The sequence below is a fragment of the Aotus nancymaae genome, unplaced genomic scaffold, assembly GCF_030222135.1.
Source record: "Aotus nancymaae isolate 86718 unplaced genomic scaffold, 86718_ANA_hifiasm-v0.15.2.pri h1tg000067l, whole genome shotgun sequence".
Taxonomy (NCBI): domain Eukaryota; kingdom Metazoa; phylum Chordata; class Mammalia; order Primates; family Aotidae; genus Aotus; species Aotus nancymaae.
Window position 1 is genome coordinate 5,017,860 of NW_026988482.1, and position 15,143 is coordinate 5,033,002.

A 15,143-nucleotide genomic window follows, 5' to 3' on the forward strand; every position below is an offset into this window, starting at 1 on the left:
AAAATATTTAGATTATGTTTGTGAAAAATATAAAAGCTAAAGAATTTTAAAATTCCTAAACTATCAATTGAACTTTGTGAACAAAAAAAAATCGTGGATAAGCTTTTGGTTATTCCTGTCTCTATTTTAAATTTGAACTACAAAATCAGAGAAGCCAGTGATTAACATAAACATTAGAATTCTTTTACTGGTGTTAAAAGCTGTTTTGCATTCTAAAAATAGCTCAGACTCATTATTGGTTTGGAAATGATAGAAATGGGGGAGCCACACAATTGAGAGACAACTATCTTTAACATTTTGGTATATTCTTTCTAGACACATTTTTTAGATAGTATTGAACATACCTAACGTACAATTTTTCATCTTGCTTTTCTCCTTTAACATTCTTTGTTATAAACTCTGTTAGTCTTTTTAGTGATTGTCCAACATTTTGAGTTGGATTACCTTAATTTACTTGACTCGGTATTTTAAAAATTAATTTCTGAACAAGTACATATACATATTTCTTTAAAGGATACTTGGATTATACTATGAATTAGTTTTTTTAGAACTAGCAAGCAGATGAAAAAGCATCATTTTCCTACATTTAGAAAAAATACATTATTTTACCTTGTATGGTTATGCATATCTGAATCACTGCAAAACTGCATTTGAAAGTCATCCTTAATATTACCAGGGCTCTGATTGGGTTAGATAGGATCTTTCGACTGCTTTACAATTTTTAGGTCAAAATCAATAGAAAATACCAACAGAAATTTTCTGTGGAATAATGATATCACTAGATCCCCTGTAAATGTTCTCAAAGTAAGTAATTTCCAGCTTGTACTGTTTGGCACATGCACAGAGAAGAAACTTCACTGTTTATAATATTATACGGTTTGATTTTAGAGTTTTAAGAAGAAATCTTGAGTGTATTTTAATGTAATATTATTTCTGTACTCTAATAATTATTATTTTAGGTCCACCGGCTATTCTGAGGTAATAGTTGTCGTTGGAGGATGTGAGCGAGTTGGAGGATTTAATCTTCCATACACTGAGTGCTATGATCCTGTAACAGGAGAATGGAAGTCTTTGGCTAAGCTTCCAGAATTTACTAAATCAGAGTATGCAGTTTGTGCTCTAAGGAATGACATTCTTGTTTCAGGTAAATACAGAATTATTACAGTAGCTACTTTTAATTTGGACACAGCTTTGTTATTTAAACAATGACAGTGTCTTAAAATAGTGAAATGTGAATACTCGCACTTTAGGGAGATCAGTTTACAACAAATAAAACCAAGAATAACTTTTTGCTCTTAAAAACAGGTACAAGGCTGGGCACGGGGTCTCATGCCTGTAATCCTAGCACTTTGGGAGGCTGAGGCGGGCTGATCACCAGGTCAGGAGGTGGAGACCATCCTGGCCAACATGGTGAAACCCCATGTCTACTAAAAAATACAAAAATTAGCCGGGTATGGTGAGGGGTGCTTATAGTCGCAGCTACTTGGGAGGCTGAGGCAAGAGAATCGCTGGAACCCAGGAGGTGGAGGTTGCAGTGAGCCGAGATTGGGCCACTGCACTCCAGCCTGGCAACAGAGCGAGACTCTGTCTCAAAAAATAAAAAATAAAAAAATAAAAAAAAACAAGTACAAGATGACATAGAATGATTTACAAAAGATCCACCAGAAAATGCTTTTAATCATGTCACATTGTAAATGCTCTGAAATGTATGTAGAATATGCTATAATTTTTTAAACTTTACCTCTTTACTTTGCAAAGTCAGAAGTACTCATAGAATTTAGCATCTCTAATTCACCCATGTTTTCTGAAATTCTGTCTAAAGTTTATGAAATAAGATTTACTTTAAAATTCTTAACTTGAACTTCTTTATGATATGTCATATGTTACCTTTAAAATTAGACAGTAAAATGACAGACTTATACAAAGTATAACTATGGTATCTATGGTGGGAAGTCTGTTAATTAGTAAAATAATTTTATCAGCTTTGCAGATTATTATATATATTATACACACTGATAAATATAACAATTCATACTTTATTTGCAATAATACGCTTTTTGAAAAATGGGTGATTTTTTAAAAATACTTTAAAAATAATACCATTATTTGGGTGCTTCTGATGTCTTACTTTTAAATTAACAATCTTTTATGTTTGTAAAATTCACATCCTGTATTTTATTATTTTGGATCTATAATGATCATTTATCAAGATAGCAATCTTACTCTTAAATTAACAACCTTTTATGTTTGTAAAATTCACATCCTGTATTTTATTATTTTGGATCTATAATTATCACTTATCAAGATAACAATTGGCAAAGTTTAAATTTACTCTGTAGAATTATTTCCATTAAACTTCAAGAGGTTTTTGTTTTACTTGTTGAGCTGAATTCTCAAATTCTTAAATTTAGATGAATGCCATGTTATCTTTACCTATGCCTTGATGGCATAGATCTCTTGGTGACAGCTATATCGTGATAAGTCATTGTGTGTGCATTGTTTTGCATTTAAAGGTGGAAGAATCAACAGCCGTGATGTCTGGATTTATAACTCACAGTTAAATATTTGGATCAGAGTTGCCTCTCTCAATAAAGGCAGATGGCGTCACAAAATGGCTGTCCTCCTTGGTAAAGTAAGAGAAACCACTTTTTATTACTATTGCTGGTACATTTCCAAAGTAAATACCACAGCTGAATTTTTTATTTTACTCTCCCTCTGGGTATTTTGGATTCAAATTGTATTTCCTTCCATTTCTAACCTCAATAGATAAACCAAAGAGATAAACAATATGACACTGTACTTTTGAATGGATATTTTGTTCTCCTAATTTGGAATTCATGACAGTGCAGCACATTTGTCTTCTTGTGCACTGTTGGAGTCCAAATGCCTAAGAAGCATTGGAAAATAAAGGAGTTACATCAGATACAGACAGGCCAACTTCTAAGCCAAGCAGTTTGTTTTCTTTTTACTAACTTTGACAGTCAGGCAGAGATATATTTGTCCAAAGTGATGTTACTTTCTCTTTTTTATTTTAAATAAATAGATAAACTCACTAACATTTTTAAAGAAAACTATTCTTGACTGCAGCTATTGATTATTATAAACAATATATTGCCGGGCGCGGTGGCTCAAGCCTGTAATCCCAGCACTTTGGGAGGCCGAGGCGGGTGGATCACGAGGTCAAGAGATCGAGACCATCCTGATCAACATAGTGAAACCCCGTCTCTACTAATACAAAAAAAAATTAGCCGGGCACGGTGGCGCGTGCCTGTAATCCCAGCTACTCAGGAGGCTGAGGCAGGAGAATTGCCTGAACCCAGGAGGCGGAGGTTGCGGTGAGCCGAGATCGCGCCATTGCACTCCAGCCTGGGTATCAAGAGCGAAACTCCGTTTCAAAAAAAAAAAAAAAAAAAAAAAAAAAACAATATATTATTTGGATTCTGAACCATTTACTGTCCTTAGGAACCTGAGAATCAAACTTTTTTTTTCTTTTTGAAACAGGGTCTCTCACTCTGTCGCCCAGGCTGGAATGCAGTGGCATCATCTCAGCTTACTGCAACCTCTGCCTCCTGGGTTCAAGCTGTTCTCCTGCCTCAGCCACTTGAGTAGCTGGGATTACAGGTCCGCGCCACCATGCCCATATTTTTGTATTTTTAATAGAGATGGGGTTTCACCATGTTGGCCAGGCTGGTCTCCAACTCTTGAGCTCAAGTGATCCTCCCCCCTCAGCCTCCCAGAGTGCTGGGATTATAGGCATGAGCCACCACACCTAGCAGTTTCCAAACTTTAAAAGCAACTACAGGTGGAGTTTCCAAAATGCTTGGGACCAGAAGTGTTTCTGATTTTGTTTTTTTTTTTTTAAGACAGGTTCTCATTCTGTTGCCCTGGCTAGAATATAGTGACGCCATCACTACTCACTGCAGCCTTGACCTCCTGGACCCAAACTATCCTCCTACATCAGCTTCCCAAGTACCCATGGCCACAGGTGCACACTACCATGCCTGGCTAATTTAGTATTTTTTGTAGAGATGGGATTTCTCCATATTGCCCAGGCTGGTCTTGAACTCCTGGGCTCAAGTGGTCTGCCTGCCTCAGCCTCCCAAAGTGCTGGGATTACAGACATGAGCCTCTGCAAAATGGACCAAATATTTTGGATTTTTTTTTCATATTTTGGAGTATTTTCATTGTATTTACAAGTTGAGCATCCCAAAACAAAAAATCCGAAATTTGAATCGTTCCAGTGAACACTTCCTTTGAGCATTCATGTCATCACTCATAAAGTTTCAGATTTGGAGCATTTTGGATTTCAGATTTTAAGATTTGGAAAGTTCAACCTGTATACTATCTTTTAAAAAGTCATATCTTATATAAAAATTTATTACATAACAGATGAAAATACAGCAGTTATACCAAAGATTATCTTGGAGTCTTTAGTTTCTCCCTACCCTCCAGGTCTCCATCTGCTTTTCCAAAACCACCTCAAATTAATGAACAAGTAAAAGCAGCATTCTCGCTTTCGCTTATGTCTTTGATCTCCTAGCACTCCCTTCTAAAAAGATTGTTGGGCTGGGTGCGGTGGCTCACGCCTGTAATCCCAGTACTTTGGGATACCCAAGTGGGTGGATCATGAGGTCAGAAGATTGAGACCATCCTGGCCAATATGGTGAAACCCGTCTCCACTTAAAACACAGAAAATTAGCCGGGCATGATGGCAGCTACTCGGGAGTCTGAGGCAGGAGAATCGCTTGAACCTGGGAGGCAGAGGTGGCAGTGAGCCGAGATCGCGCTACTGCACTGCAGCCTGGGCAACAGAGCAAGACTCCATCTCAAAAATTAAGTAAATAAATAAAATAAAAATTAAACAAAAAAGATTTCTGTCTCATAGGCCCTCCTATGGAGACAGTTAAGTACCACCAATAAAAAAATCAAAGCTCTAGTTGAAACGGAAATGGTGACCAGGAACCCTTTTTGATCAGCCTCTTATTAGTCCTCCTTCCTCCCTACAGGGGTTTCTTCAAACCTCTCTACTACAGAACAGGGGTCTCCAACCCCCCGCCCCCGCCCGGGGCTGCAGATAGGTACCAGTCAGTGTTCTGTTAGGAGTCTAATTGCACTGAGCGAGTTTTACTGCCTCAGCTCCACCTTCTGTCACATCAGTGTGCAATAGATCTCATAGGAGCATGAACTGCACATACGAGGGATATCTAGGTTGCAGCTTCTTTTTTTTTTTTTTTTTTTTTTTTTTAAGCCAGAGTTTCGCTCTTGTTACCCAGGCTGGAGTGCAATGGCGCGATCTCGGCTCACCGCAACCTCCGCCTCCTGGGTTCAGGCAATTCTCCTGCCTCAGCCTCCTGAGTAGCTGGGATTACAGGCACGCGCCACCATGCCCAGCTAATTTTTTGTATTTTTTAGGAGAGACGGGGTTTCACCATGTTGACCAGGACGATCTCTTGACCTCGTGATCCACCCGCCTCGGCCTCCCAAAGTGCTGGGATTACAGGCTTGAGCCACTGCGCCCGGCCTAGGTTGCAGCTTCTTGTGAGAATCTAATGCCTGATGATCTGAGGTGGAACAGTTTCATCCCCAAATCATCCCACCTCCACCAGCCCCCAACCCAGACCTTTGGAAAATTGTCTTCCATGAAACTGGTCCCTGGTGCCAGAAAGGTTGGGAACTGCTACGTAGAATACTAGAGCTTCTCAAAACAGAGTTTATATTTTTTATTTTTTGAGATAGGGTCTTGCTGTGTTACTGAGGCTGTAGTGCAGCAGCACAATCATGGCTCACTGCAGCCTCAACATCCTGGGCTCGAGTGATCCTTCCACCTTAGCCTCCCTAGAAGCTAGGAATACAGGCATGCACCATCACACCCAGCTAATTTTTGTAATTTTTGTGGAGATAATGTTTTGTCTTGTTGCCTGGGCTGGTCTCAGACTCCTGGGTTCAAGCAATCCTCCTGGCTTAGCCTCCCAAAGTACTGGGATTACAGGCATGAGCCACCATGCCCAGCTCAAAACACAGTTTAAAAGCTGTTAATTCCTAAGGTCCTGGATCTAGTGTGCTGCTGCTCTCTACAAGGCCAATGAAATAATGAGGACCTTGAGACAGTTTTACTGGAAATAAAATATTAATAAAATCTTTTCTAAAACCATTTGGTTTATCAGTACCTACTATATCATATATAGTATTTGTAGCTGTGCCTCAAGAAGGACACAGCATTACTGGAAAATAGGGGCTAAAATAATCCAGGGGTTGGAAGGAGATGCTGTCTGACTTAAAAATTTATGATTATGTCCAGGCACAGTGGCTCGTGCCTGTAATCCCAGCACTTTAGGAGGCCAAGGAGGGTGGATCACAAGGTCAGGAGATGGAGACCATCCTGGCTAATACGGTGAAATCCCATCTCTACTACAAATACAAAAAATTAGCCAGGCATGGTGGCACACATTTCATGGAAACCATTTTGCTAAATTTGCAATATAGGTTTAATTCAAGCTTATAAAACGTACTTAAATTTATAAATACTGTGTTCAAGAAAACCTGGGATGGTTTAGAATATAGAATCTTAGGGGAGCACTCCGTAAGGCAACTTAGAAGTGTATCATGGGCTGCAATCCTCAAGAAAAAATAAAAGCCTACTCTTAGAGTAGGCCGGGCGCGGTGGCTCATGCCTGTAATCCCAGCACTTTGGGAGGCCGAATCGGGCAGATCACGAGGTCAAGAGTTCGAGACCAGCCTAACCAGCATGGTGAAACCCCGTCTCTACTAAAAATGAAAAAAGAAAAAAATTAGCTGGGCGTGGTGGTGCACGCCTGTATTCCCAGCTGTGTGGGAGGCTGAAGCGGGGGAATTGCTTGAACCAGGGTGGTGGAGGTTGCAGTGAGCCAAGATCACGCCACTACACTCCAGCCTGGGTGACAGAGTGAGACTCCGTTTCAAAAAAAAAAAAATCTTAGAGTAGGAAGGGATGATGGAATAACAGAGAATATTTAATGTAACTTGATCATCTTATAAATAATCCAAAGAGATCAAGTCATTTCCCAAGATCACACAAAAAGTGATAAAGCAGAGGCAAAAGCTCAGACTTTTCTTAATCTAGAGGGCTTTATTGTATTTTAATTTACACGTGTAGGAGTATGTATTGAAGTTTAATCCTCAAAATTATGCCATGTGATGATACTATTTTTGTCTACATCTTAAAATTGAGGAAATATAGCCAGGCATGGTGGTGGGTGTCTGTAATCCCAGCTACTTGGGAGGCTGAGGCAGGGGAATTGCTTGAACCTGGGAGGTAAAGGTTGCAGTGAGCCGAGATCGCACCATTGCACTCCAGCCTAGGCTACAAGAGCGAAACTCTGTCTCAAAAAATATATATATATATAAAATTGAGGAAGAAATTTGAGTCTCCAGAAAGATAGAGAAATTGCCCTTCCATTGGATGGCAGAGCTGGTTATCAAAGCCCAGGCCCTTAATTGCTACTTCATGCCATAGGTTCCATACTCCTTAGAGCCGTGTGGTCTTTTGTAAGTTACTTAACCTGTCTGAGCCGCGTAGTGCTGGGGACACAAACTCACCAACAGATTATTTTAATATAACATGAGAAATGCATGATGGAAGTGGCACTGAGTACTGTGGAAATTTGGGGGTGCACAGAAAGATAAATTATGGACAAATTTGAATGACAAGGTATGAAGTTTGGCCTTGACCCTTAGACATTCATTGTTGAAATGTTAAGAGGAATTGATAAAGTGTTTTAGAAAGAATAATCTGTGGTTTAGAGAGAACAAGAGTGGAGGCCAGGAGGTTATTTGAGAGGTATGAAATATTGTGAACCCTGAAGTGGATGATGGCTGTGGCAAACATAAAGGAAGGGGTGGATGTGACAGCTGCTGTGTCAGAAGACTCAGTGGGACTTAATGTAGTTAATTAGCTATGGAGGAAAGAGTTGATGATGACAGTCCATTAAGAGAAATGTGAGCTGGGCATGATGACTCACACCTGTTATCCCAACACTGGGAGGATGAGACAGGAGGATGGTTTGAAGGTGGGAGAATGGCTTGAGGCCAAGAGTTAGAGACCAGTCTGGGCAACAGACAACAGAGGGAGACCCTGTCTCCATGAAAAATAAAAATAAAGTAGTAGGATGTGGTGATGCACACCTGTTGTTTCAGCTACGTGGGAGACTGAGGTGAGGTCGAGGCTGGGAGGTCGAGGCTGGGAGGTCGAGGCTGCAGTGAGCTATTATCATGCCATTGCACTCCACCTGGGCAACAGAATGGGACCCAGTTGCCAAAAAAAGAAAAAGAATGCCGAGCGCGGTGGCTCACACCTGTATTCCCAGCACTTTGGGAAGCCGAGGCAGGTGGATCCATGAGGTCAGGAGTTCGAGACCAGCCTGGCCAAGATGATGAAACCCCATCTCTACTAAAAATACAAAAAAAAAAAAAAAAAAAAATTAGCTGGGTGCGGTGGCACACGCCTGTAGTCCCAACTACTCGGAAGGCTGAGGCAGAATTGCCTGAACTCAGGAGGTGGAGGCTGTAGTGAGCGAAGATGCGCCACTGCGCTCCAGCCTGGGTGAAAGAGTGAGATTCCATCTAAAAAAAAGAGAGAGAAAGGCCGGGCGCGGTGGCTCATGCCTGTAATCCCAGCACTTTGGGAGGCCGAAGCGGGTGGATCACGAGGTCAAGAGATCGAGACCATCCTGGTCAACATGGTGAAACCCCGTCTCTACTAAAAATACAAAAAATTAGCTGGGCGTGGTGGTGCGTGCCTGTAATCCCAGCTACTCAGGAGGCTGAGGCAGGAGAATTGCCTGAACCCAGGAGGCGGAGGTTGCAGTGAGCCGAGATCGCGCCATTGCACTCCAGCCTGGATAACAAGAGCAAAACTCCATCTCAAAAAAAAAAAAAAAAAAAAAAAAAAAGAGAGAGAGAGATGTGGAAGTGAAGCTGCTGGAGAGCTTTGTTAGATCGAAAGTTCCCTATATAAACCATGATGCTTAATGGATTTTCTGCATATACGCCATTTAATAAATATCTTGCTGATTGGTTCACCTGTCATATAAAGATAATAATTTTGCCCTACCTTTCTTGTTTTTGTGAAAAGAAAATGTACATAAAAGCTCTGTGGCTGAGCGCAGTGGCTCACGCTTGTAATCCCAGCACTTTAGGAGGCCGAGGCAGGTAGATCACCTGAGGTCAGGAGTTCGACACCACCCTGACCAACATGGAGAAACCTTGTGTCTACTAAAAATACAAAATTAGCTGGGCATGGTGGCACATGCCTGTAATCCCAGCTACTCTGGAGGCTGAGGCAGGAGAATCTATTGAACCCGGGAGGCGGAAGTTGTGTTGATCTGTGATCATGCCACTGCACTCCAGCCTAGGCAACAAGAGCAAAACTCTGTCTTAAAAAAAAAAAACCTCTGTGAACTTTAGAGTTCATTATGTGTCAGGTACTTTTCTAGCTACTGTAAGAGCTAAAAGGCCTGCCTTTAACACTCTCATAGTCTAGTAATTCTTACCTAATATTTCCGTTTCACAGCTTTAATACTTTGTAATAATCAAATATTTTATTACCCATAAGTGTGAATATTTAAGCTAAGTTGTACAATTCTCAGTGTGAGCAATATTACCCCCAAGGGGGCAAAGATTGGTTCTTAGAAGGTGAAAAAAACATGTACTCTTTCATGTATAAAGCATAGGTATACATACATTAAGGTAAATAGATACACAATTTATCTGTGGTATTAAAATTTCATTGAGGGAAGACTATTAGGAATTAAAAAGGCTCTGTGGATTGTGATGGTGGCAGGGGGATGATGATTTTTTTAAAAGGCTCAGAAACTCTGAGCTAAATATTTTGCAATTATATTTATTTAGCAAAGGCATTTTAAAGAAAAGAGATCCCTTAATTATTTAACCAACTACTTCAAAATTCAGCCTTTGATAATTAAGACTTTTCCATGTATTTTACATATAGGTATATGTTGTTGGAGGCTATGATGGGCAAAACAGACTTAGCAGCGTAGAATGTTACGATTCCTTTTCAAATCGATGGACTGAAGTTGCTCCCCTTAAGGAAGCAGTGAGTTCTCCTGCAGTGACTAGCTGTGTAGGCAAACTGTTTGTGATTGGTGGAGGACCTGATGATAATACTTGTTCTGATAAGGTAAGCCATGTACTTTCAAAGAAAACACCAATGATAAGTATAAGAAGGGAAATACAGAAGGTTCATCAAGTAGGTAGCCAGGTCACTTTGTGTGAGGGGTCTTTTAAAATTTTTCTGGTACTATATGCTTTTGGAGAAAAACATTGAATTCTGGGTTGCTAAAATGAGACTCTAGATGTCTAACAATTTGCTCTAACAAATGTGATCCAGTCTTTTTGAAATGAGACTATCTGTAGAGATTTTATATTAAATAAATTGTTCTGAGCCTTTGCTATCATCTACAGAATCTAAAAACTATAGAAAATACAGTTGGGAAGTGAATTAGCAAAGGATAAGACACAGTAAATAAATATGCTGCTTCCAACTGAGTCATTTTCTATATACTTTTGAAGTATTTTTCAGAACATAGAAAAGAAAAGGAAATCTCTGTAGTGTAAACAGAAGATGGCTCAAAGTTGCTTTGGTTCATCAAGCTCCTGGGACCAGAGAATATGTGCTATCCTAACATCTCAGGAAATTTCACGTTTATTCTGGCAAAAGTCTCTAATGCCTAGCTGGCTTTGCAATGTTAACTGAATTTTGTCAATCTATTAATTCTTTTTCTAAATTCAGTTTAAAATAATGTGATCAAATGTTACTTACTTAGAATGTATTAATTCAGAATTTGTGATAATTCAGAGCATACTGACTGAATTGAGATGTACTCATTTTCTTTTGAAGAAAGGGCTCCCTAAAAGCATTAAGAAGTTATATTCAGATTTGAGGCATAGTTATCCTACATAACACAATTGTAAACATATTGAGACTGTTAAGTTTAGTGGACAAACCTGGTGGCCATTCATTCTAGAAACAATCTATGGGTGTTTGGTACTCTGTTCTGCTTGATAGTAATACATTTGCCTTTTATTTGAGAATGTTCATAATTCAGACATTTCACTATCAGGCTAACCTCTCTTAATTCTCTGAATGAATGGGATTTTATTTTAAATAATGTTTGTATGTATTTGGTAGACTTCATTAAATACATTTCCATATTTGTTCAGAATTTTAATTATCTATTTTTATATGTTATTAGGTTCAATCTTATGATCCAGAAACCAATTCTTGGCTACTTCGTGCAGCTATCCCAATTGCCAAGAGGTGTATAACAGCCGTATCCCTAAACAACCTGATCTACGTTGCTGGTGGACTGACCAAGGCAATATACTGTTATGATCCAGTTGAAGATTACTGGATGCATGTCCAGAATACATTCAGCCGTCAGGTAATAACATAAAGCATTACAAAAGAAAAATACATCTAAGAGGGACCAAGTACGTAATCATTATTAATACACTGTAATTTCAACTTTAAAATATTTCAGGCCAGGCGTGGTGGCTTATGCCTGTAATCCCAGCACTTTGGGAGGCTGAGGTGGGTGGATCACTTGAGATGAAGAGTTCCAGACCAGCCTGGCTAATATGGTGAAAACCCATGTCTACTACAAATACAAAAATTAGCCAGGCGAGGTGGCATGAATGTATAATCCCAGCTGCTCAGGAGGCTGAGGTGGGAGAATCACTTGAACCCGGGGGGCAAAGATTGCAGTGAACCAAGATTGTGCAACTGCACTCCAGCCTGGGCAACAGAGCGAGACTCTGTCTCAAAAAAGTAACTAAATAAATAAAATATTTCATGTTTGCGTGAATTATTTTATAATTTTGCTTAAATTCCACATAAAGCATATGGCAACCTGTTCTGAACTCATTCTAAGGAGTCGTTTTATTGAAATAACTTCATTTTTACCATCCCATGGTGAAGTATCTGTTGCACTTCGGCTGTTCTTTTTTTTCTCTCCTGACCTTTTTCACAATCCCACTTCAGTCTTTATCCCCTCTCTCATATTTCAGGAGAGAAAAAAATGTTCCCAAATTGATTGTTTCTTTTGATTAGAGGCTAGGAAATCTGTTAATTCTGTTATAAAGCAAATGGCTGTGCGCAGCTCTCTTTCATCCATAAATTGTGCCCGGAGCCCTACTCCCTCCCACACCGCCACCTCCCAAACGGTCTTTTCTCCACCTTTTGATTCATGGCTCTGTTCTTTTTCCTTCCACCCCCAAAATACTTGATGGTTTTGATGCTGAAAATCTGGCTCTACGCATACCCTAGAGATGTACTCTCAAAGGTCATTGCTAATAATCTCCTCACTCTCCTTCATACTCTCTTATTTTTTCTACCCAGTTCTTAAACATGGGTGCTCCTTGAGCCTCCTCTGTCCTCTTCTCAGTTTGTACTCTTTGCTGAATTATCTCATTTATGCCTCAGCACTGATGATTTGCAAGTCTTTGTCACCATCAGAGCCTCTCTCCTGTGGTCCAAACTCAGATTTCTACTAACTGCCTATGTGATATCTTACATAGGATTTCAAGACTTTAAATTTTTTTTTTTTTTTTTTTTGAGATGGAGTCTTGCCCTGTCACCCAGGCTGGAGTGCAGTGGCACAGTCTTGGCTCACTGCAACCTCTGCTCCCGTGTTCAAGCGATTCTCTTTCCTCAGCCACCTGAGTAACTGGGACTACTGGCGTGCACCACCATGCCTAGCTATTTTTGTATTTTTAGTAGACAGGTTTTCACCATATTGTCCAGGTTGGTCTCGAACTCCTGACCTCATGATCCGCCTGCCTCAGCCTCCCAAAGTGCTGAGATTACAGGCGTGAGCCACTACACCTGACCAAGACTTTACATTTAAAATAGAATTCACCTTCTTCCCCAAACCTGCTCTTTCTATATTTCCAAATAACTGAGAAACTTAATTTACTAGATTCTCTATTCCAGCCTATCAGTTCTCCTATTTTTTCATTCCTATTGTTTCTATTTTTGTTCAAGTTCTTACCAATTTTTTACCTAGACAAAGCCAATAATACTCGAATTAGTCTTCCTTTCTCTAATATCTTGTCTCTCTAGCTCATTTTGCCATCAGTTATTTTTCAGTATATCTTTATTGTCTCTTTCTTGATTAGAAACCTATTAAATAAAATCCAAAAGTTTTACCACTTCATTCTAGACCTTCTGTTACCTGACCTTCATTTCACATTCTGTAACTTTACCTCGGATACGTTAAGCATGTGTCATTTGTAGTCCCTAAACAGGTCATAAATGTTCTTGCCTTGGTTCATGCTGTCTTCTTAGCCTGTAATGCCTTTTTTACCTTCTCTACTTATAATTCTACTCTTCTTTCAAGGATCACTTCAGTTACAACAGAGTTTAACTTGGCCAAAATGAATCTTCTTTGCTTTCTGATCTGTTAAAGCACTCACACCTCTTATGGTACTTGTATATTCCCTTGTGAGTATAAATATATATTTCCTATACTGGAATTTAGTCTTCTTGAGGACACTTTTGTTCTAACTCATCTTGTATGTATCTTGCATTTATTTGTGCATAGTAAATATATGTATTGAATAAGTAAACAAATTAGGAAGTACCAGAGGGACTTAATTTTAAGATAATCTTATTTGCAAGAGACATTAGAGATACAGCATAGACTATAAGGATAGTGAATAGGGTTTGAATATAACATCATTTTTCCAAAGTTGTTGACATTGAGGTATAGTCTCCAATTAGTAGTATATTTGGAGTAACATTGTCCCACTTGATGAAAGGGACATAATAGGCACTTCAGCTTTGTGGTACAAAATGAGCATTACCTTTTATCCCTCTCATATCACATTTAAGTAAAAATGAATCACATTTCTCCAGCTCAGTGACCTTTCCTGGAAAATCATTCTCCAGCCCTACAGAGGTGCGAGTGTACCCTGCTTGCATAAGGATCCTCATGTGGTCAAGTATTGAGACTTACTTGTAATTTTTTTTAAAATTGAAGCTGCTTTTTATTAGTTTATTTCAGTGAACATTGCAAAGAATAATGCATTTTTATTAAGAATTACTGTTCAAGCCAGATGCAGTGGCTCATGCATGTAATCCTAGCACTCTTGAGGCCAAGAGTGAGGGGACCAGCCTGGGCGACAGAGTGACACCCTATATCAAAAAAAAAAGAAAAAAAAATTACCATTTATTTGGAACTCTGCTATATTATATAAACCAATAATAGTTTAGGAAGATAATTGCCAGCATGTAGCATATTGCAGGGCATACATGAATTTCTTTAAACTAGATTATTGAGATAAAACTGAGGAAAAGAAAAGGACACACATGGCACATTTTCTGTAATTAAACAACATTGACTTTAGAAATATAAAGAACATAAACATTTGGATCAGAAGTATATGAAGTCTAACAAAGACAAATCGTTGAAGTTCAAATCTAATACTGGGATTTAGGGAATTATTTTCTCTCCTCTCTTCATTCTTACTCCAAATACTACTAAATATGTCTATGCACGCATCAACCTTGACTGACTGCAACCTCCACCTCCCGGGTTCAAGCCATTCTCCTTTCTTAGACTCCCAAGTAGCTGGGATTACAGGTGCATGGCACCATACCTGGCTAATTTTTGTATTTTTAGTGGAGACAGGGTTTTGCCATGTTGGCCAGGGTGGTCTTGAACTCTTGATCTCAGGTGATCTGCCCGCCTTGGCCTCTCAAAATGCTGGGATTATAGGCATGAGCCACCACACCCCACCATATGCATATATTATTGATAGGTAATTTTTGAGCCATGTGTGATTGTCTACCCTTTTAATGCTAACCAATGAAAAAGGATAAATCAAACTAATTTCATTGTATACAGTTAAATGAACCCAGTACTGTTGCTTTTTAAAATGCTTAGAATATTAAATGCAAAAAAGAGCTGAAAAAAATAAGGTGTTTATTTTTTACAGTCCTAATGGACCCAGCTTATTTCTCTGTTTGTCCTTCACCATCTCCATGCCTCTTTTGACTTTTCATAATTCCTAAAAACACAACTTATTATTCTAAACATATTTTGCTTTTTAACTTCTGTCAGAAACGTCCTTTAAAAAAAAATTAT

At 39.2% G+C, this 15,143-nt stretch overlaps 1 protein-coding gene across 5 annotated transcripts in view; it reads left to right on the forward strand.

Moving 5' to 3' along the window:
- KLHL24 (kelch like family member 24) overlaps positions 1 to 15,143 on the forward strand; it is a 49,579-nt gene that overhangs the window by 26,073 nt on the left and 8,363 nt on the right. For all 5 annotated transcript variants that reach the window (XM_021674496.2, XM_021674497.2, XM_064366857.1 and 2 more), the window contains 4 exons: positions 960 to 1,144; positions 2,514 to 2,632; positions 9,986 to 10,174; positions 11,250 to 11,438. In XM_021674496.2, coding sequence (XP_021530171.1) covers positions 960 to 1,144; positions 2,514 to 2,632; positions 9,986 to 10,174; positions 11,250 to 11,438 — 682 coding nt within the window. The remainder of the gene's footprint in view (positions 1 to 959; positions 1,145 to 2,513; positions 2,633 to 9,985; positions 10,175 to 11,249; positions 11,439 to 15,143) is intronic.